Here is a 20,253-nt window from a genome sequence, read left to right on the forward strand (position 1 = left end):
AATAAATACCAATAGGGGCGCCTGGGAGGCTCAGTCGGTTAGGCGTCCAACTTCGGCTCAGGTCATGATCTCACGGTTCGTGGGTTCGAGCCCCACGTCGGGCTCTGTGCTGACAGCTCAGAGTCTGGAGCCTGTTTCAGATTCCGTGTCTCCCTCTCTCTCTGCCCCTCCCCTGTTCATGCTCTGTCTCTGTCTCAAAAATAAATAAACATTAAAAAAAATAAAATTAAAATAAATAAACAAATAAATACCAATAAAAAATAAAACAAAATACGTTGAGATCTGTAATACCTCCGGAATCCATAAATGTGAGTGCCCCACGAATGTTAATTCTATTCCTTCCCAAAGGTCTGTGACTCCGAAAAAGATTAGCCCCCTCCTCTCCGGGCCTGCCATTAATGAGCACTTACACTGCCCCTGGAGCGTCAGTGTGTCGCAAAGGATCTGCGGACAACCTTGAAACACTGGCATCATCAGCCCACTTCTCCGATGAGAGCGTGAGGCTCCGCAAGCCCAAGGCTCTCCCCTAAGATCGCATGGTGGGATCTGAGCCCAGAATGGGGTAGTGGGGGGGCATCAAGGCAGGACCCCTCCCAGGCAAAAAAAAAAAGGGGGGGCGGGGAGGTTACAGCAATCAAGTAATAAATGTCCTGTGTCTTTTCTCTCCACATTCTGTGATACGGGAACCAAAACTTGCAGCAAAGCACACTGCCCAGCAGAAGACTACATTTCCCAACCTCCCTTGCAGCCAAAGGGACCACGTGACTAGGCTCTGCCCAATGAAATGAGAGAAGCAGCGCAACTTCCGGTCCCGGCGTCTCCCTTCCAATCCCCTTTTTGGGGGAACACTAGACGTCTCCGGGAGTGGCACGGCACTGGAGAAGCGTTCAATAAATATTTATTAAAGTCGAAACACACTTCCCACATCCCCCAGCTCACTCCCCGCCACCGCCAGCACCCGGGTGAGAATCCGCAAATGCCACCACCAACTCCGCGCCGCACCCCCCCCCCTCCTTGCGCGCCAGAAAGTCGCCGGGGCCCATTTTGCACGATTTCCTGAGACACGAAGGTCTCCCCCGCGATGTCCTGAAGGTTGCAGACGACGTCGCGCTCCTCCTCCGCCCCGGGCACGGTGCGGGCGTCCCCAAGGCCGGGGTCACCGGTCACTCCGCGCCTTGCGTCTTGTCCTCGGGCGCCTGGGTCCCTCTCTGGTTCCACATGTGGTTGTGGAGGCCCAGCTGCACCATCTGCGCGTGGTGGATGATGAGGGGCTGCAGCCCCGGGCTCTGAGGGGGCGCCGGGGGCTGCGGGAAGGCGGGCGCGGGTGCCGGGGCGCCGGCCAGCCACGGGGGCGCGGGCGCCGGCGGCTGGTGGCCCGGCCAGGAGGGAAAGGGCGGGGGCGCTCCCAGGGGCCCCGGAGTCCCAAAGGGCATGTGGCTCCCGAAGGCCACCCGGAGCGCCTCCATCTGCGCCTGCCAGGCCGAGTGGCTCTGCAAGTAGGCCGAGTAGGCGGCGTTCAGCGCCGAGACGCGCTGCCGCTCGCCCTCCAGCTGCTGGTGCTGCCTCCAGTGGGCCCTGCGGGCTCGCAGCCTCTGCGGCTTGAAGGTGTTGGCCACCTTCTTGGCGAAGATACGGGAGCGCTCGTCCAGCCACACCAGGCTGGTGAGCAGGCTGCAGGTGTGCGGGCTGAGCTGCTCCCGCGAGCTCTCCAGGGGCAGGAAAGGGATCACGCAGTCCCGGCACTCGTGCCGCGTGAGGCTGTTCATCAGGGACTGGCCCGCCTGGTGCAGGCCCAGGTGGCAGTCGAAGTTGGGGGTCAGCAGCAGGAGGGTGAAGGCTGAGTGGTCGATGGCGTCCTGCAGGCAGCGCAGGTGGCCGCGCCCGGGCACCTGGAAATCCTCGCAGAAGGTGGCGCCATCGGGGACGCCCAGGCTCTCCAGCCTCTCTCGGACCCGCAGGGCAATGTCCTCGTCTGCCCCCGCGTGCAGGATCACAAAGTTGTAGAATTTCTGCTCTGGCTCCAGCTCGGGGGGCGGGGGGCACGGATTCCAGGCGGCGGGGCAAGCGGAAGGAGGGATGGATGGAGAAGGGCAGGGCGCGGAGGTCCTCGGGGCCGAGGGGGTGGGGGGGCATGGGGGGGTCCTCTGGGAAGCGGTATCTTCTACAGGGAGTGAGAGGGGGGTCTGGTCCTTGTCAGGGCAAGTGGTTTTGGGGGGCAAGGGGAGAGATGCGGGGGCTGCCAGCGCGTGGCTGCACTCCACCGGGTAGCGGGTGCCGCTTTCCAGAGCTTTGGGGGCGTCGGGCTGGCCAGTGGGGCTTGCATCTGGGACCACCTCAGGAAGTCTAGGGCCCGGGGTGTCTGGTGGCATCTGGGGGCCGGCAGTCTCTCCGGATGAGGGGCCCTCCAAAGAGGGGCCCTCCGATGAGGGGCCAGCGCTCTCCCCCAGCAGGGGCCCGGCAGTCACCCCCGATGGAGGGCCGGCTGTGTCCCCAGGTGAAGGGTTGACAGCCTCCTCGGATGGTGGCCAGCTCACTTCCTCAGGCTCCTGGCAGCCTGTGGGGGCAGGTTCGGGCCCGGGGCCTGCCCGGGGCTCCTCACACAGCTTGCTGGGCGCACGACAGCCGCGGTGCTGGCTGAGAAGAGGCATGGTGGGTGACTGGCTGATTTCCAGGTTGCTGGCGAGGGAGGCGGGGCTGCTGGTGGATCTCAGAGAACAGCCTCTGCTCCAGCCCGAAAGGCCCTCGATGGGCTTGGGCAGGCTGCGGGTGCCCGAGGGGGACACCGAGCATGGCGGGAGGCAGCCCCGATCGGAGCGAAGGGGCTGGAAGCTCCCGGGGGCCCGGATGACGCCCCAGCCGCACCGGTCCCGGGCCTCTCCCTGGAGCTCGGCCAGCCGGTGGTCGTCCCCGGAGCTGAACGTCTGGAGGGCTGTCTGGTAGGCCAGGTCCCGCATAGGGGCCGGGCACAGCTTCTCCTCGGCGAGCAGGTGGTACACCCGGGCAATGGCCCAGGACAAGTCTGGGGGCTCCTCCGGGGCCTCGGCGCTGTCCACGCCGGCCCAGCGGCGGGCCACGAGCCGGGCCACTGCGTCCGCCCTCAGCGCTTCCAGGGAGATCCTGGCCTCCGTCTCCTGGCCCAGCTTCAGAAGCACCATGGCGTACAGGAGGTCCGCCCCTCGGCAGCCCTGGTGGACCGTCTTCAGCTTGTGCTTAAGGTACAAGAGCTTGTCCTGGCCTGCGGCACCTAGAATGTCGAAGGCGCCAGAGAGCGACGGGCCCGTGCAGGCCATGGGCGCAGGTGGGTGCAGCCGCGGGCAGCAACACTGGAGGCTGGAGGCATGTTCCGCAGCCCCTGCCTTCCTGCATGCTGGGCGTCCCCCGACGTGCTCACCCCAATCCCACGGGGGGACCCTGGGGCCGACCTGTGGGGCGAGACAGACACCGTCAGAAAGGGGGCAGCTCCGGGGGGGGTCCAGACGCCCCCACCTGCCTGCCTTCAGCGCCAGCACCGCCTGCCAGGGTGACCTTAAGAAAGACGCGTCCCCTCCCCCGCCTCCATTTCCTCCTCTGCGACACGAGAGCCGCCGACACTTGCCTGGTGTCCCCCGAGAGGGCGACGCTACGATTTCCCCCACCCGCAAATGGCAAAATGTGTCCAGAGACATGAGGTCCCTTGCCCAAAGTCACACAGCCGGTGGGTCACGGAGCTGGGACTTGAAGCCACGAAACGTGGCTCCAGAGGCTGCGTGCGCAGCCGCAAAACTCCACTGCCTGTTGGGAATAATAATAAGCCCAGTGCTGGGATCGTTTCAGGGCATTGTGCTGCCACAGCCTTATGGAAAGTTCCGAGCCCCGATGCCTGGAAGTCAGCAGGCATCCCATACGTGTTCGCTAGGGAGGTAATCAGGCTCCCAGGTGGCCCCCAGGGACCCCCGTCCTGGCATCCACAGCCCAGGGCGGGGCTTCCAGCCGTAACCCAGAATCCGCCTTTGTGACTGACAGACCTCGGCAAAAGTGACGGGCTGTCACCAGTGACAGAAAACACCAGCTTGGTCACTCTCTGGCACCCCGTCGGGGGTAAGGAAGCGAGGCTGCCCTCCATGAGCCACGTGAGGGGGGCGGCTTGGGCTCTCAGCAACTCCAGCCCCGGTCGAGCCTTCAGATGAGGCGGCCCCTGCCGACCGCTTGACCGTGACCTCATGAGAGACTCCAGCCGGAGGCCCCCACCTCACCTTCCTCCAGATTCCTGACACCCAGTCTCTCTCTGTGTGAGATGATAAGTGTTTGTTGTTTTTATTTATTTTTAAATATGTTCTCCTACCCCGTGGGTTGCCTTTTCACTTTTTATTTATGAGAGAGAGGGCAAGCAGGGCAGTGGGGCAGAGGGGGAGAGAGAGAGAGAGAGGGAGGGAGGGAGAATCTCAAGCAGGCTCCACACTCAGCACAGAGCCCAAGACGGGGCTCGACCCTACGACCCTGGGACCACGACCTGAGCTGAAATCAAGAGTCGGGCACTCAACCCACTGAGCCACCCAGGCGCCCCAGTGTTTGGTGTTTTGAAACCAGGAGGTTCCGGGGTAATTTACGCAGCAGCGGCTGATACGGGCCGTGCTGATGAGACACTAGCCATTGCTGAGAGCCAGCTCCGCGCGTGACCGGGCTGCGGCTACTCGTCTTCTATTTCTCAAAAAGAAAGAAAGAGGAAAAAAAACGCCAAGCCGGCTCCTTCCTCAGACCCTTGCCTGAGCGACACTGTTCCCGTCTTCAACTCTCAGGCCCAATGGCACCGTCTCGGGAGCCCTACACGTCCACACCCGCCCTTCCCGGGCTGTCTCGCCCACGTCACCTGCTCCCCCACAGTGCGTCACGGGTGGACGTGCCTTGTGCGTTAGACTTTTCGCACTTGACACCTGTCTCCTGACCCCGGGGCACCAGAGGAGGGGGCTGAGACTCTCGTGGCCCGGAGCAGGGACCTAACAAATACTTGTGGGATAAATGAATGAGTGAATGGGGCCAGAGCTCCTATGGTCCCAATGTTGTGGATGAAACCACGGGCACAGAAAAAGGCCTTTCCCAAGTCCGCACGACAGACGCTAGGGACACTGTTCCAAACCTCGGAACTTAGGCCACCGGCTGCTCAAAGCAGGTCATATTCAGTTTTAGAAAAAAAAAAATGCCACTTCAGATCATTCCAGGAGGCTGAGAACACTTGATATGCCTTTCAGCCTGGGCCGGGACCTACTGCCTGGTTCACGCTTGTGCCCACGATGACACCCCTAAGGGTACAGACGTCCTTCTCAACTAACAACAGTTCTGAGCCCTGCCCCCGGACCCTCAGCGATGTCTGAGGGTATCTGTGGGTGTCGCGACTACACAGAAAGGTATCGAGTAGGTAGGGTCAGGGATACTGCTCACCCCTCCTTGCCCTCGTGGTGCCCAGGATGCCCCCCCCACACACACACACACAGAACGATCCAGACCCAATGTTGCAAGGTGCTGACATTGAGCGATCCTGGCACAGACCAAGAGCTGCTTCGTGAACCAACCCAGCCCCCTTTGCCGATAAATCACGGACCTCACTGCATAAACGATTCAGGATTTTTTTTTTTTTAAGTGCATTTTGAGTAGATACAGGCCATTCCGGGGCCCCAGGGCCAAGGTCAAAGACTCCAGAAAGGTTGGAGACGGCACGGGGAGAGCCAGCACTGGGGGCAGAGGTGCAAGGCGGACGGGACTGAGCCGATGCAGGGAGCAGGGCGGAAGAGAAGCGGGTGAGAAGGGGCAGGGGGGTGGAGGGGGCAGTGCTTGGGGGGAAGGATGTAGAGGCAGGTGGCTGTCTGGCTGTTTCAGAAATAGAAGCGGCCTGACATGCCGAAGTGCTGACTGGGGGGCGGGGGGCCGAGACAGCACAGACCCCCCAAAGGCCGCCGACTTCCTCGCGTGGAGGACAGACAACCCACAGGTGAGGGACGCTCACAGCATATCTATCAGCTGGGGACAAACGCCGTGGAGAAACGGCAGGCGGGAAGGAGGGTCTCGAACCCCATGAGTCAGGGGTGGGCGGGTGAAGTTTTAAACAACGTGAATCAAGAAGGCTTCAACGATGAGCGAGATTTCATCAGGACGTAAAAATGGAGAGAGTGAGGGGCACCCGGGGGGCTCAGTCCGTTGAGCATCCGATTTCGGCTCAGGTCAGGATCTCCCGGTTCGTGGGTTCGAGCCCCCGCGTCGGGCTCTGTGCTGACAGCTCAGAGCCCGGAGCCTGCTTCGGATTCTGTGTCCCGCTCTCTCTCCGCCCCACCCCTGCTTGTGCTCTGTCTCTCTCTGTCTCTCAAAAATGAATAAACATAAAAAAAAAAAAAATGGAGAGAGTGACCCATAGGGACATCTGAGGGAAGAGAGGTCCAGGAGGAGGGAACTACGGATGCAAAGGCCCTGGGGCAGGACCAGCCCAGCTTGATGGAGGAGCAGTGAGGAGGGAGAAGGCCCGCACGGCTGAGTGGGTGAGGGGGAGAGAGGGAGGAGGGGGAGGAGACCTGGCGGGGAGTCCGGAGGACTTGAACGTTCACACTGAGGGAGGCGGGACCAAAGAAGATGGAACCACCTTAGACCTGTGTAAATGTGGTGGCTGTGACTTAGGTGTGCCGCCACGAGGAAGAAGGACTCCGTGGGGCCACACTGGCTATTACTTCAAGGGAAGAAGCCGCAAAGGCAGAGTTTCAGGAAACTGCTAAGTTTTGTCAAGTGGGCAATCAATTCAAATATTTTAAAAACTTTTTAAATGTATATTTATTTTTGAGAGAGAGAGGGACACAGACAGAGTGCGAGCAAGGGGGGGGGGCAGAGGGGAGAGGGAGACACAGAATCTGAAGCAGGCTCTGGGCTCCGAGCTGTCAGCACAGAGCCTGACGTGGGGCTCGAACCCACGAACCGTGAGATCATGGCCTGAGCCGAAGTCTGGCAATCAACCGGCTGAGCCATCTAGTGGGTCCCCTGAAGGCCACGGATCTTCCTGTTGTTCGTTAAACTTACCAGGCACAGTCCTGCCTCAGGACCTTTGCACCAGCTGCTCTCTCTGCCTGCAATACTGTTGCTGGGTATCCCCCCCCCAGCTCACTCCCTACCCTCCTGCAGATTTTTAAAATCAAGACTGGCTTGATGACGGAGGCGCCTGGCCGGCTCAGTCGGTAGTGTTCGACTCTTGATCTAGGGGTCGTGAGTTCAAGCCCGATGTTGGGCATAGAGATTAAAAAAAGGAAAAAAAAAAAAAAAAAAAAAAAAAAAGGACCGCTCTCATGATACTGTGCGTAACTGCCCAGGCCAGAGGGCAGTTTATTTACTGAAACAAATAAAGTATTTCGGCCCCCAGCCATGCCCACTGATATACACACAGCGCGTGGCCGCCTTCCAACGACAGCCACGGAGTTGAGTGGCTGCAGAGGTGACCACGTCTCCCGCCTGCAGAGCTGAAAACACTCACTCTCTGGTCCTTTACAGAAGACGTTTGACAAGAAACCGGGATGTGATTTTGCACCCCCGCTCCTCAGAGGGGCAAACTCAACCAACGTGACCGGGCAGAACAGCTCATTGGCCCCAATATCTGTAACCTTTTATTTATGTATTTATTTTAATCTTTGTTTATTTTGGGAGAGAGAAACAGGGCACAAGCTGGGGAGGGGCAGAGAGAGAGGGAGACACAGAATCTGAAACAGGCTCCGGGCTCTGAGCTGTGGGCACAGAGCCCGACACGGGGCTCGAACTCACGGACCGTGAGATCACGACCTGAGCCGAAGTCAGACGCTCAACTGACTGAGCCCCCCGGGCGCCCCTCAGTGTCTGTAACCTTAAGACCAAAAGCCTCTCTCTCTCTCTCTCTCTCTCTCTCTCTCTCTCTCTCACCCACATAATCATCATGCAGCACGCAGGCTTTAATGGCCGTGACCGGCTGACCTGTGTCCCCCTGAAAAATCCGTGTGTTGGAGCCCCGACCCCCAGGACCGACTTGATTTCTGCTCAGGTCCTGACCTCACGGGCTCGTGAGTTCAAGCCCCGCCTGGGGCTCTGCGCGGACAGCGTGGCGCCTGCTTGGGCTTCTCCTTCTCTCTCTGCCCTTCTCCTGCTTGCTCTCTTTGTATCTTTCTCAAAAATAAATAAAAAATAAAAAAATAAAAAAATAAAAATAAGTCGGCCTACGCACGTAGGTCAAATCTGTTTGAAATGATCAAGACCGCGGCTAGAAACACGGTCTGATCTGCCCCTTCCACGGCCGTGAGTCACAGGTCGACTGTTCTCTGCGCTCGCCAAGGACTCCTGGGAGCAGCTGTGTTTATAACTTAAAAGGAAAAAACCAGATGCGCTGACATGCACCCTCCCATTTATTTGGGGTGGGGGGAGAGAGCCGGGGGGGGGGCAGCAGACAGGGTGGGGGGGACAGAGGATCCGAAGCAGGCTCTGTCCCAAAAGCACCGAGCCCGACGCGGGGCTCGAAGCCACAGACTGCGAGATCATGACCTGAGCCGAAGTCAGGTGCTTAACGGACCGAACCGCCAGGCGCCCCGTTCCTCTTCCTCTTTTTAAAACATTTTTAACCACATCTGGCTCCTGGCCATCCCCTCCTCCCCGACTCTCCCGCAGTCTCTGAGGTCTCTTCACACACTGGACAAATCTTTCTCGAGCACCTCGTATTGGCTAAGGGCTGCTGTTGCAGCCCCAGACGGGCAGAGCTCACAGTCTAGTTGGAGGAGACCAATAATAAACCTGACCGTGACCCGCTGCAGAGCATGGAACGGGCGGCGAAGAAAACGCGCCAGGGTGCGGCAGTGAGGAACGGGGGAAAGGTTCCAGAAGCCTGAAGAGCAAGGGAGACCTCTGGAGGGAAATGACATGTCGGTGGAGACCTGAAGGAGGTAAGAGAACAACTCAGGTGACGATCTGGGGGAAGACAGTTTCAGGCAAAAGGAGCCGCAAGTGCAAAGGTCCGGGGGCAGGTCAGAGTCCAGCGCGTTGCAGGAATGGGGAGGCGGCCCGTGTGGCTGGCGCGGAGTGTGTGAGGGGGAGGGAAGGAAAGGGGGCGGGGTCCTGCAGGGCCTTGAACGCCACGGGGAGGACTTGGGCTTTTACCCTGAGGGAGATGGGAGCTCTGGGGGGGGGCCTGTGGGCAGAGGGCAGCAGGGCCTGACTCGGGGGCTCACAGGCGCCCTCCAGTGGCCGCTTCCGGAAGAACGGACTGTGGGGAGCAGGGAGAGGAGCCTGGGACCTGGGGGGAGGTGACCACTGGCCCAGCCCAGCAATGATGGGCGCTGGGCCGGGGGGGGGGTCTCAAGGAAGTGGGGGGAAATGGTTGGCTTTGTGGATAATTTGGAGAAAGGGAGAGGAGCAGGAGGAGGCAAGGAGGGTACCTGGGCTTTTGTCCTGAATATTCTAGACAGACAATGAGGAGCTGCTTTGTGGTTAGGAGGGAGAAATCAGAGGTTATCTCAGTCACGACTCCTTGGATCAAGTCCTCCCTGTTCCCACCCTCCCCCTTCCCTTCCCTGACCTCACCCCCCTCCACTCCCCCTTGCTCCCTCAGATCCAACCACACTGTTCCTTAAATATGCCAGACTGGATCCTGCCTCAGGGCCTTTGCACTAGCTGTTCCCTCAGCCCAGGACACCCTTCCCCAGGTAGCCACATGGCTGGCTCCCTTGCTGCCTTCAGATCTCGGCTCAAACGTCACTTCCTCATCAAGGTCACCCTTGGCCACCCTGCCTAAAACTGAAGCCCATTCCCCCACACCCCTGCTTTGTCTTTCTCCTTACCTGACACGATAGATTTTACCTACTTTATTGCACAGGCACCACACCCTACCGGAGTGAGCAGCCCTAAGACCGGGATGTGCGTTTGTCTTGTTACACAGCTGTACCTAGTGACTGGCACACAGTAGGCACTTAATAAATACTGCCGGAAACAATCAACGAGTGGACAGAACAGCACCTGGCACACAGTAAGTGCTCAATAAATGTTTCCTGCTGACTCACTCCTCTCCCCAGCAAGACAAAAAGTCTAATCTGCTTTCCACCAGGACTGGCGCTTAGTAGAGGCACGACTCACTCCTTTTGGCTAATGAAGAAATGTTACAGGGGCGCCTGGGTGGCATCTTGATTTCGGCTCAGGTCATGATCTCACCGTTCCATGAGTTGGAGCCCCGCATCGGGCTCTGGAGCCTGCTTGGAATTCTGTCTCTCTTTGCCCCGCCCCCCTTCAAAGTAAATAAAATATTTTTTAAAAATTTATAGGGGCACCTGGGTGGCTCAGTCAGTTAAGCGTCCGACTTCGGCTCGGGTCATGATCTCACAGCTCTTGAGCTCGAGCCCCGTGTCAGGCTCTGTGCTGACAGCTCAGAGCCTGCTTCGGATTCTGTGTCTCCCTCTCTCTCTGCCCCACCCCCGCTTGTGCTCTGTCTCTCTCTCTCTCTCTCTCTCAAAAATGAATAAACGTTTAAAAAAATTATAAAAAAAAAAAAAGAAATACGACAAGGCACGGAAGGCAAAACGTGTCTAGATTGCCTCTGAAAAATGTGCGGGAGACTGAAGGGGTATTTGTTCAACAAGTGTTTCCTGAGCATCTACTATGGACCAGACACTGAATTAAGCCCATGACAACCCTGTAAGTCAGGACTATTTTGACTGCCGAGTTACACACAAGAAAGAGAGGCACAGAGAGGTACAGCGGCTCGCCCTGGGTCACACGAGTGGAAAGTAAAGGGGCAGGGATTTAAACCAGGAAGCCTGGCTCCAGGGTTCCTGCCCTTACTCACGCAGCACCTACTATGTGCCGGCCCCTTGCCATGCCTGGATCTGAGGAATCCGCAAGCCAGGCCAGCGGAGAAGCTGCTGGAAATGCATTCTCTGCACTCGGCAAGCATCATCTCGCTTTGCTTATTTGTCCTGACGGAGGACTCCGGGAGGGCCCTGCTTTGCCCCTACTATGTGCCCAGCATCCTGAACCGGGTCTCCTGGCACGCGGCAGGTTGGTCATAAATGTGTGTTGAAGGATGAACACATGTCCCTATTCAGAGGAGGAACCGGGCGCAGGCAGGTTTAGGGCCCACCCCCCCCCCGACACCCCCCCACACACAACCCCCCCCCCAACCTCCAGCTTGCGTGGGTGTCCCCGCGACGGCCCCTTCCCAACCTCCTACTTCAGCCACAGGGAAAGGGAAGAAAAGGCCCCGTGCGTGAGGCTCTCTGGGGCCACCCAGATCAGAATGTTGCCAGCAGCCACTGGGGGGGGGGGGGGGGGGGGGCGCGACTTGCAGGGACTCGGAGGCGAGGGCCAACCAACCAACCCTGTCCCCCACGGGAAGGGGTGGGGGTGCGGGGGCCGAGCTGAGGGAAGCAGGCTCCTGCCGGGGAAGCGGGTTCCGGGAGCCCCTGGAAAAAGTGGTTTCAGGGCCCCCAAGGGGCTGGGGGCCAAGAGGCGAGCGGGAGAGGCGGGGCTTGCGGGGCTGGAAGAACAGGGACCGGGGAAGGGGGCTCCAAGCTCCCGGAGGAAATCAGAAACATGGGGTGGGGGGCTGGAGAGGAATGGGGGGGGGTTGGGGAGAGGTACCGGATGTTGGGGAGAAATCCGGGTTGGAGGACTGCTGGGTGTTGGGAGAAGTCCAGAAAGAGTTGGGGAGAGATCGGTGGCGTTGGGAAGGAATTGGGGTGCTGGGGAGGGATCCGGGAGGGGGGGGGGTGGACTTCGAGGTGTTGGAAAGGAATTCGGGGTGCTGGAAAGAGATCTGGGGTGCTGAGGAGCAATGGGGGGAGGTAAGGAGGAAGCAGGGGGTCGGGGAGGACCAGGGCCACCCGGGAGAGGAGCCGAGCGTTGAGGGGGACACCGAAGAAGGGGCGCGAGGGCGCCATGAGCTGGGGGGGGGGGGGATGCAGCTGGTCGCGAACCCTGGGGAGGAGCCGCAGGCGTCGGGGGTGCCCTCCCCCGCCGACGCTAACCCCCTGGTTCCCCCCGCCACCTACCCGGGGTCCCGCTCCGTCCTCTGCGCGGGGGCTGGTGGCCTGGCGACGGAGCCCACGACTGGCGGAGCGCGGACGGCGCGCAGACGGCTCCACCCCTGGCCTCCGCCCGCCCCTTCCGCGTCCCGCAGGGAGCCTGGCAGGAAGGTGAGGTCACGCTTTCCCGCGGGACAGGGAAAGTCCCCGAGACACCCCGCAGCGAGCCCCCCCCCCCCCCCCGGGCTGCGGCCTTCGGCAAGTTTGGGCACCTCCCGGGCGCAGGCGCTGGGGACCACGAGAGGGACTGAGCCTGGCCCTCGGGGCGCCCACAGTCTGGGGAGAAAGTAACCACGGTTCACAAAAATGGATCATCTCGGCGAGTGGTAACGCTTTCCACTGCCGCAAACAGGGGGCTGGAGTGATATCGGCGGAGGCCTACCCGAAATCGGGCGGAAGGGGGGTCCTGGCCACCCTGGGGGTGGGGTTGGGGATCCCCGGGGGGCTGGGAAAAGAGCAGCCAGATGGCCTTTCTAGAAGCTGCGGACACGATATTTCAACATTCGTAAGGGGTCCTAGCCTTTTTGAGGGGGTCCCGGACCCAGCGCCCACATGTCCATTGGGCAGAGTTAAGATGTGGGACCATCGTACTCTCAGCCACCCCCCCCCCCTCCGAAAATGTTTTCATTTCTTTTAAAATCAGAAAAACAAAAACAAAAACAATGAATATAGTCCCATCCTGGGTCATAGTCGTCTTTAAACCAACACAGTTGCAAAATACAATTTTTGTTTATTTGCTTTAATGGACGAAGGGCCAATGGAAATCATAATGCCTCTGACCAGATTTCTTTGTCAGTGTGGAGACGCTCGGAGCCTCTTCTGAAAACACCATCGGTAGGTACATAAATCAAAGCACAAGAGGTTTACAAGGAGTGTTTTGCAAGTAAAAATATTCACGAAAATATTTTTAAAAAGCAGCTTCGTGATCCATTATCACTAAATGGGTAAAGGAAATGTGGTTCGTCCACACACGGGAATATTATTCGGCATTAAAAAGGAAGGAAATCTGACACTACAAGGACCTTATGCTCAGTGAAACAAGCCAGACACAAAAGGACAAATCTTGTCTGATTCCACTCGTAGGAAGTCCCTGGAGGAGTTCAATTTATAGAAACAGGAAGTAGATGGTGGGAGCCACGGGCGGGCGGAGGTGGGGTGGGGGGGGGGAGAGTCAGTGTTTCATGGGGACAGAGGTTCAGTTTGGGAAGATGGAAAGTTCTGGAGATGGGGGTGGTTGCACAACGGCGTGAGCGTGCTTAATACCCCTGAGCTGTGCACCTAAGAGTGGCCAGATGGTAAATTTCATGTTAAGTCTATTTTACCACAATTTAAAAAAAAATTGTGTTTGGGGCGCCTGTGTTTGTGGCTCCGTTGGTTAAGCGCCCGGCTTTGGCTCAGGTCATGATCTCACGGTGTGTGAGTTCGAGACTGGCCTCCGGCTCTGTGCTGACATCTCAGAGCCTGGAGCCTGATTGAGACTCTGTGTCTCCCTCTCTCTCTGCCCCTCCCCTGTTTGCGCACACGCGCTCGTGCTGTCTCTCTCTCTCTCTCTCTCTCTCTGTCTCTCTCTCTCTGTCTCAAAAGTAAATAAACATTAAAAAATAAATTAAAAAAATAAAAAATTGTGTTTGGGGTGCCTGGGGGGGGGTTCAGTCAGTTGAACCTCCTACTCTTGATTTCCGCTCAGTTTGTGATGCCAGCGTCATGGGATTGAGTCCCGAGTTGGGCTCCACGCTGAGCATGCAGACTGCGTAAGAGTCTGCCTGTCTGTCTGTCTGTCTCTCCCTCTACTCCTCTCCCCTGCTCGCACGCTCTCTCGCTCTCTCAAAAAAAAAAAAATTGTGTTGAATACTTGTAAGATAATCACTTTAAAACACTTTTGAAATAGAGCGCCACCGAAACACGCTCAGGGCTATACCTTTCTACTTACCCCCACATTAACTGACAAGATCCAATAACCCCAGTGACTTTACAGTGGTGATGAGCGCGGTATTTCGAGTTGTTTGCGGCAATGCAATCTGATATGAAAATCTCTGTGGTTTTCTATTGGGGACAAAGGCGTAGCTCCTGCCGTTGTCTTCATTCATAATTGAGGAAATGGTGAATATCGGTTAAAGTCAGTGGAAATAAAGTTGTGAATTTTTTTTTCCGTGACTTCATGAATTCCGTCATGGGGTTCTGAAGAGGTCCGTGGACCCCAGGCCGAAGTTCGCGTAAAGAGTCATGGGAGGGGAATCAAATGGAAGTTATACGGATGCTATTTCCTCCCCACCTAGGGTGCCTTGCTTAGCGTGAGTCTCTGGCGGGGGAGGGATTTTATTGAGCACCTACTGTGTGCCAGGCATGTCTAGGCTCTGGGAATCCACTGGGGACGGAGGAAGAAGTCCCTACCTTTGGAGCTTCTGCAGCTAGAGGTGGAGAGGCCATTAAACCCATCTTCCATGCCTCTTGGGTCCCCCCCCCCCCCGACTCTTACCAATTTTTGGAGTTTCATTAGGTACCTGTCCCCACACCGAACACCTCTCGATGGTCATCTGATCCTTGCCTTAAAATAATCCTCCCAGATGGACTTGAATGTGCCCATTTTACAGGTGAGAGAACTGAGGCTCAGAGAGGGTAACCCAGGCTTCCAGGGGAAACCCTGAGCTGCAGATGCGTAAATCTGACCACCCACAGACCGGTACAGTTGCCCACCTCCCGTTTTCCTAAAAGAGGTGAGGTGCCCTGTGCCTATCCAATCTCTCTCCCTCCTGCTCTGGTGGGGGCGGGGCCCTCCACGGGGTGCCCATTCAGCTTTTCACTTTCGCACACACAGACACGTATCCATGAATGTGACATTTAATGCTCTTTGGTTTGCTTTTTAATTCCCACCGGCCAGAAGTGAGCAAACTTTGTTTTCCTGCTAAAGGGCCGGATACTAAACATTGTCAGTGTTACAGTCCAGGCCAGACCGTCCAACAGTTTTCTGAGCCAGTGTAGGTAGCCCCACCTTGTTCCTTTTTATTCTAAAGTTTTTTTTTTAATGTTTTTATTTATTTTTGAAGGGGAGAGAGAGAGAGACAGAGCATGAGCGGGGGAGGAGCAGAGAGAGAGGGAGACACAGAATCGGAAGCAGGCTCCAGGCTCTGAGCTGTCGGCACAGAGCCCGATGCAGGGCTCGAACCCACAAACTTTGAGATCATGCCCTGAGCCGAAGCCGGACGCTCAACCGACCGAGCGTGTTATGGTCTCACTAAGCGTGACTGTAGTACAACTTACTGAGTCCCCAGGCATTGGACACGCAGTTTGTTTCCACTATTCCCGAAAAAAGGCATCGCAACCTTCTGTGGTGGTGGTTGTAAACCCTATGCCGGGGCTGCCTTCGCAATGGGTTCAAATCCTTACTCTTACACTTCGTAGCCCAGGATGAACTCTCTGAAACGTGCCTCAGTTTCTCCCCCCCCCCCCTTGTAACCTGGAGATGCTTCGGGGACTTAGTGGACAGCGTTTCTCTAGGGCAGCTGTGGAGAAGGGGAACTTCTGAGACTTCTCCTCAGACGTGGAGAATATACATTTTCACTCTTACTAAATCCTGCACGACTGTTCTCCAAATTAAGGCTCCTGGTTCACACTCCCACCGGAAAGGGAAAGGGCTCATTTCCCCCCCCCCCCCCCCCCCACTGCATGTTACTTTCTCTTTCTTAATTTGTGTTGGAGGATAATTCATAGGCCCTAAAGCATGTGAATCTTAAACGGACAGCTCAGAGGACTTTTGCATGGGTACCCATTTCCTGCAGCCCACACCCAGATCAAGACGTGTGTCTACACGTCGCTTCCAACCCCTGGAATGCCCCCAAGCGCCGCGGGCAATCCTCCTCCGATCGCTGTCGCCATAGTTGAGTCTGTGTTCCGAAACGTCACCGAAAGGGACTCCGAGTATGTATCCTTTCGTGTCTGGTTTCTTTTGCTCAACACGGTGACTGTGAGCTTCACCTATGTTGCCGCACTCCACCTGAAAAATAAAACAGCCCAGGGGCGCCTGGGTGGCTCAGTCGGTTAAGCGTCCGACTTCGGCTCAGGTCATGATCTCACGGTCCGTGAGTTCGAGCCCCGCGTCGGGCTCTGTGCTGACCGCTCGGAGCCTGGAGCCTGTTTCTGATTCTGTGTCTCCCTCTCTCTCTGCCCCTCCCCCGTTCATGCTCTGTCTCTCTCTGTCTCAAAAATAAACGTTAAAAAAAATTTATAAAAATAAAAAAAATAAAAATAAAAATAAAACAGCCGGTTATTTTATCAGCAAAATGAGCTTATTCAGAATAGCGGAGGAATTGCAATTTGGGATGGGCAAGACAGGGCAAACCACAGCCCAGGCCGGAGAACGAAGGGGAGGACTATTGCTTTCTAGATAAAAAGGAGGGAGCCGGGAGGAGCTGCTCTGAAGCAAAGTCCCCCGCAGGAGAGGTAGCGCTCAGGCAGAGGATGGTTTCTCATTGGCTGAGTTATGGTGGCTTCTCATTGGCTGAGTTATGGTGATTTCTCATTGGCTGACTTGTGGTGGTTTCTTATTGGCTGAGTTACAGTGGTTTTTCATTGGCTGGGCTGTTGCTGGTCAGGAGAAAATCTTCCTCCTGCCCCAGGTTTACGTGTGAGAGCTGAGCTCCCCCTTTCGGGGCTTCCTGACTCCATTCTAAATGAGGTTTCTCTTTATTTTCTTTTTTCTTTTTCTTTTTCTTTTTTTTTTTAATTTTTTAATGTTTTATTTATTTTTGAGACAGAGAGAGAGACAGAGCATGAGCAGGGGAGGGGCAGAGAGAGAGGGAGTCACAGAATCTGAAGCAGGCTCCAGGCTCTGAGCTGTCAGCACAGAGCCCGATGCGGGGCTCGAACTCACGAACTATGAGATCATGACCTGAGCCGAAGTCGGATGCTCAACTGACTGAGCCACCCAGGCGCCCCTCTTTATTTTCTTTTTTTAAAAATAAGTGTTTCTTGATTTATTTTTAATATTTCAATCAGCCAATTTAAAGTATTTTTAATCTTTTAATCAACAAAGTAACCTCCACACCCAACGTGGGGCTTGAACTCACCGCGCCAAGATCAAAAGTCACCTTTCTTCACTAACTGAGCCAGCAAGGCGCTCCTTTATTAACTTTCATATTGTGAATATCAGTAATTTATCTTTGTTCTTTGCTGTATAGTATTTCACCTTTTTTCTGTAAAGCAATAGTCCTCCCTTTGTTCTCTGGACTTGACTGTGATTTGCCCTGTCTTGCACATCCCAAAGTGCAATTCCTCCGCTATTCTGAGTCTCTCCCAATTTATCTGCCTCTTCTCTTTTGGATGTAAACTTGGGTTGTTTCAGTTTGGGGCTATTAAGAATAAGGCAGGGTCACCTGGGTGGCTCAGTTGGCTTAGCGTCTGACTCCTGATCTCAGCTCAGGTCATGATCTCACAGTTCGTGAGTTCAGGCCCCAAGTCAGGCTCTGGGCTGACAGCACTGAGCCTGCCTGGGCTTCTCCCTCTCCATATCTGCCCCTCCCCTGCTTGCAATCTCTCTCTCTCTCTCTCAAAAATAAACATTAAGAATTTTTTTTTAATGTTTACTTTTGAGAGGGAGAGACAGAGCATGAGCGGGGAAGGGGCAGACAGAGAGGGAGCCACAGAATCTGAAGCAGGCTCCAGGCTCCGAGCTGTCAGCACAGAGCGGAACCAGTGAGATCGTGACCTGAGCTGAAGTCAGACACCCAACCGACTGAGCCACCCGGGCTCCTCAATTTACATTTTTAAAAAAGAGAATAAAGCAGCCATGAACGTTTGGGGGCCTTTGTGTGGACATGTGGTCACACTGAGCTTGGGTATAAACTCAGGAACAGGAGTGATAGAACACAGGGGAGATGCCCCAGATGGCTTTTTATTTATTTTTTATTTTTTTTTAACGTTTTATTTTATTTTCGAGACAGAGAGAGACAAAGCATGAACAGGGGAGGGGCAGAGAGAGAGGGAGACACAGAATCTGAAACGGGCTCCAGGCTCTGAGCTGTCAGCACGGAGCCCGACACGGGGCTCGAACTCACGAACTGTGAGATCGTGACCTGAGCTGAAGTCGGACGTTCAACCGACTGAGCCACCCAGGCGCCCCGCTTTTTATTTTTAGAAATGACTTTTTATGTTTATTTTTTGAGAAAGAGCACGAGCTGGGGAGGGGCAGCGACAGAGGGAGAACGAGAGAGACCGAGAGAACTCCAAGCAGGCTCCACACCACCAGGGCAGAGCCTGACGTGGGGTTCCAACTCATGAGTGGTGAGATCATGACCCGAGCCAAAGTCGAGAGTCGGGTGCTCAACCAACGGGGCCACCCAGGCACCCCACAAATGACTTTAATCTTTTTTGGGGTTTTTTAGAGAGCATAAGAGGGGAGGGGGAAGAAGACGGAGATGGGGAGCGAGAGGGAGAGAATCTTAAGCAGGCTGCAGGCTCAGCACGGAGCCCGATGTCGGTTGATCCCATGACCCTGCATTCGGGACCTGACCCAGAACAAAAAATTGGACACTCAGCCGACTGAGCCACCCAGGCTTTCTTAAGGGTTTGTAAACCTTTGTCCATAGGCCAGAGCCCCCAGGAGAAGGTGACGTTGTCCTGCCTTTGCATACAGGGTCATTTTAGTTCTCTAGTGGGGCTGGAGACCCTAAGTCCCTCTCCTCACGCCTGTGTCTTGCTTGAGGACGGACGTTGGACCCGTCGCTCCAGCACCGATCATTCGCTTCCCCGCCCCCCCAAACCTGCTATCATCACCCTCTGCTGGAGATGTGCCGACACCCTTAGGCCTAGTCTCCTAAGCGGGACTCAGTGATGTGTAAAGTTACTGCAGCAAAACACATCGCAGCTCTCAAGTACTGGGAGAAACGCTTCTAAGCAGTCAGACGTTAACAGGAAGGTCTCAAGCTCGCGCCTGGCAAGCTTCCCCTGTAAAGGGTCAGAGAGTGAATATTTTAGGCTTTGCGGGCCACAGAGGGTCTCTGTTGCTTATTTTTGTTTGCTTTAAAAATGTAAACTATGCTGGGGTGCCTGGCTGGCTCAGGGGGTAAGGCGCTGGGGTGCTCTTGGGGTCACGGGTTGGAGCCCCATGTTGGGGGTAGAGCTTGCTTAGGTAATTAAAGAAAAATGTAAACTGTCCTTAGCTCATGGGCCGGGCCAGCACACAAGCAAACACCCGGCTCTTTGGATGGTGAGGGCTTGTGCTTTCGCTATAGTCACTTTGTACGGGGACTGCGTGTAGGAAGTATTCATTATTAAGTTTGAGAGGCAGGGTTTCTGTTGTATCTAATTTAAAAAAAAAAATTTTTTTTTTTTTTTTTTAACATTTATTCATGTTTGAGAGTGAGAGAGACAGAGCATGAGCGGGGGAAAGGCAGAGAGAGAGGGAGACACAGAATCCGAAACAGGCTCCAGGCTCCGAGCTGTCGGCACAGAGCCCGATGCGGGGCTTGAACTCACGAATCAAGAGATCATGACCTGAGCCAAAGTCGGACGCTCAACCGACTGAGCCACCCAGGCGCCCCCGTTGTGTCTAATTTTGAATTTGTACTTGCATGTTCTTTGCCCCCAAACGTGTTTAACCTTCTTGAAAAATTGAGATACAATCGACATAGAGCACAGTATCCGTTTTAGGGGTAGAACGTAGGGATTTGGTACGTGTGTATATTGCAAAACGAGCACGAGAAGTTAATGTCTGCCGGAGCTACGATTTCTTTCTCGTGAGGAGAAGGGTTCAGGTCTACTCTAAAAAAAGTGACAGGTTTTAGTGGCGCCTGGGTGGCTCGGTCTCCTAAGCGTCCCACACCGCAGCGCGCGGCCTGGCGGCGGTGGGGGAGGTGAAGGATCCTCCCTCCCTGCTCTTCTCCTGTCCCAGGGGCTGGACGAGAGCCCTGAGCCCCACTCCGGATCTGGCCCTGTCCTGTTCCCATCCTCGCGAGCAGAGCAGGGAAGCGGGCCGAGGCGGCCACCCGCGGACCCCGCGTCGCTCAGCTCCTGGGAACGCATGCGCGTGCGCACACAGCCTGTACTCAGCGGCAGGTGAGATTTATTAAGGCAACGGTGACACTCCAGGCACCCGCGAGCGGCCGGGCAGGCCCCAGGGCCCCCCGCCCCCCCGCCCGCTCCGGAACGGGTCTCAGCGGTTCTGCCTCCACCCCACACCCCAGAAGGGCCACGTTGCAAGCCAGAAGTCCAAGTCCGTTAGCTA

General features: G+C 56.1%; 1 protein-coding gene and 1 long non-coding RNA gene across 2 annotated transcripts; one reads left to right on the forward strand and one right to left on the reverse strand.

The window, feature by feature from the left end:
- Positions 1-881: 881 nt before the first annotated feature.
- Positions 882-12,084, reverse strand: TICAM1 (toll like receptor adaptor molecule 1). Its single transcript, XM_042977846.1, has 2 exons — positions 12,003-12,084; positions 882-3,422 (listed from the first exon to the last, which is right to left on the reverse strand). Exon 2 carries the CDS (start codon positions 3,288-3,290, stop codon positions 1,164-1,166), a length of 2,127 nt encoding a protein of 708 aa, XP_042833780.1. The 5' UTR covers positions 3,291-3,422; positions 12,003-12,084; the 3' UTR covers positions 882-1,163.
- A 39-nt stretch (positions 12,085-12,123) lies between these two features.
- On the forward strand, positions 12,124-19,983 carry LOC122236549. Its single transcript, XR_006214590.1, has 3 exons — positions 12,124-12,146; positions 12,788-12,869; positions 19,921-19,983. It is a non-coding gene; the product is annotated as an uncharacterized LOC122236549 (long non-coding RNA).
- Positions 19,984-20,253: the final 270 nt, after the last annotated feature.

This window comes from Panthera tigris, chromosome A2, assembly GCF_018350195.1.
Source record: "Panthera tigris isolate Pti1 chromosome A2, P.tigris_Pti1_mat1.1, whole genome shotgun sequence".
NCBI classification, from domain to species: Eukaryota; Metazoa; Chordata; class Mammalia; order Carnivora; family Felidae; genus Panthera; species Panthera tigris.

What these genes read in the sequence shown, in the direction of transcription:
- TICAM1 (XM_042977846.1), bottom strand. Translation starts at nt 3,290, where the DNA reads ATGGCCTGCACGGGCCCGTCGCTCTCTGGCGCCTTCGACATTCTAGGT.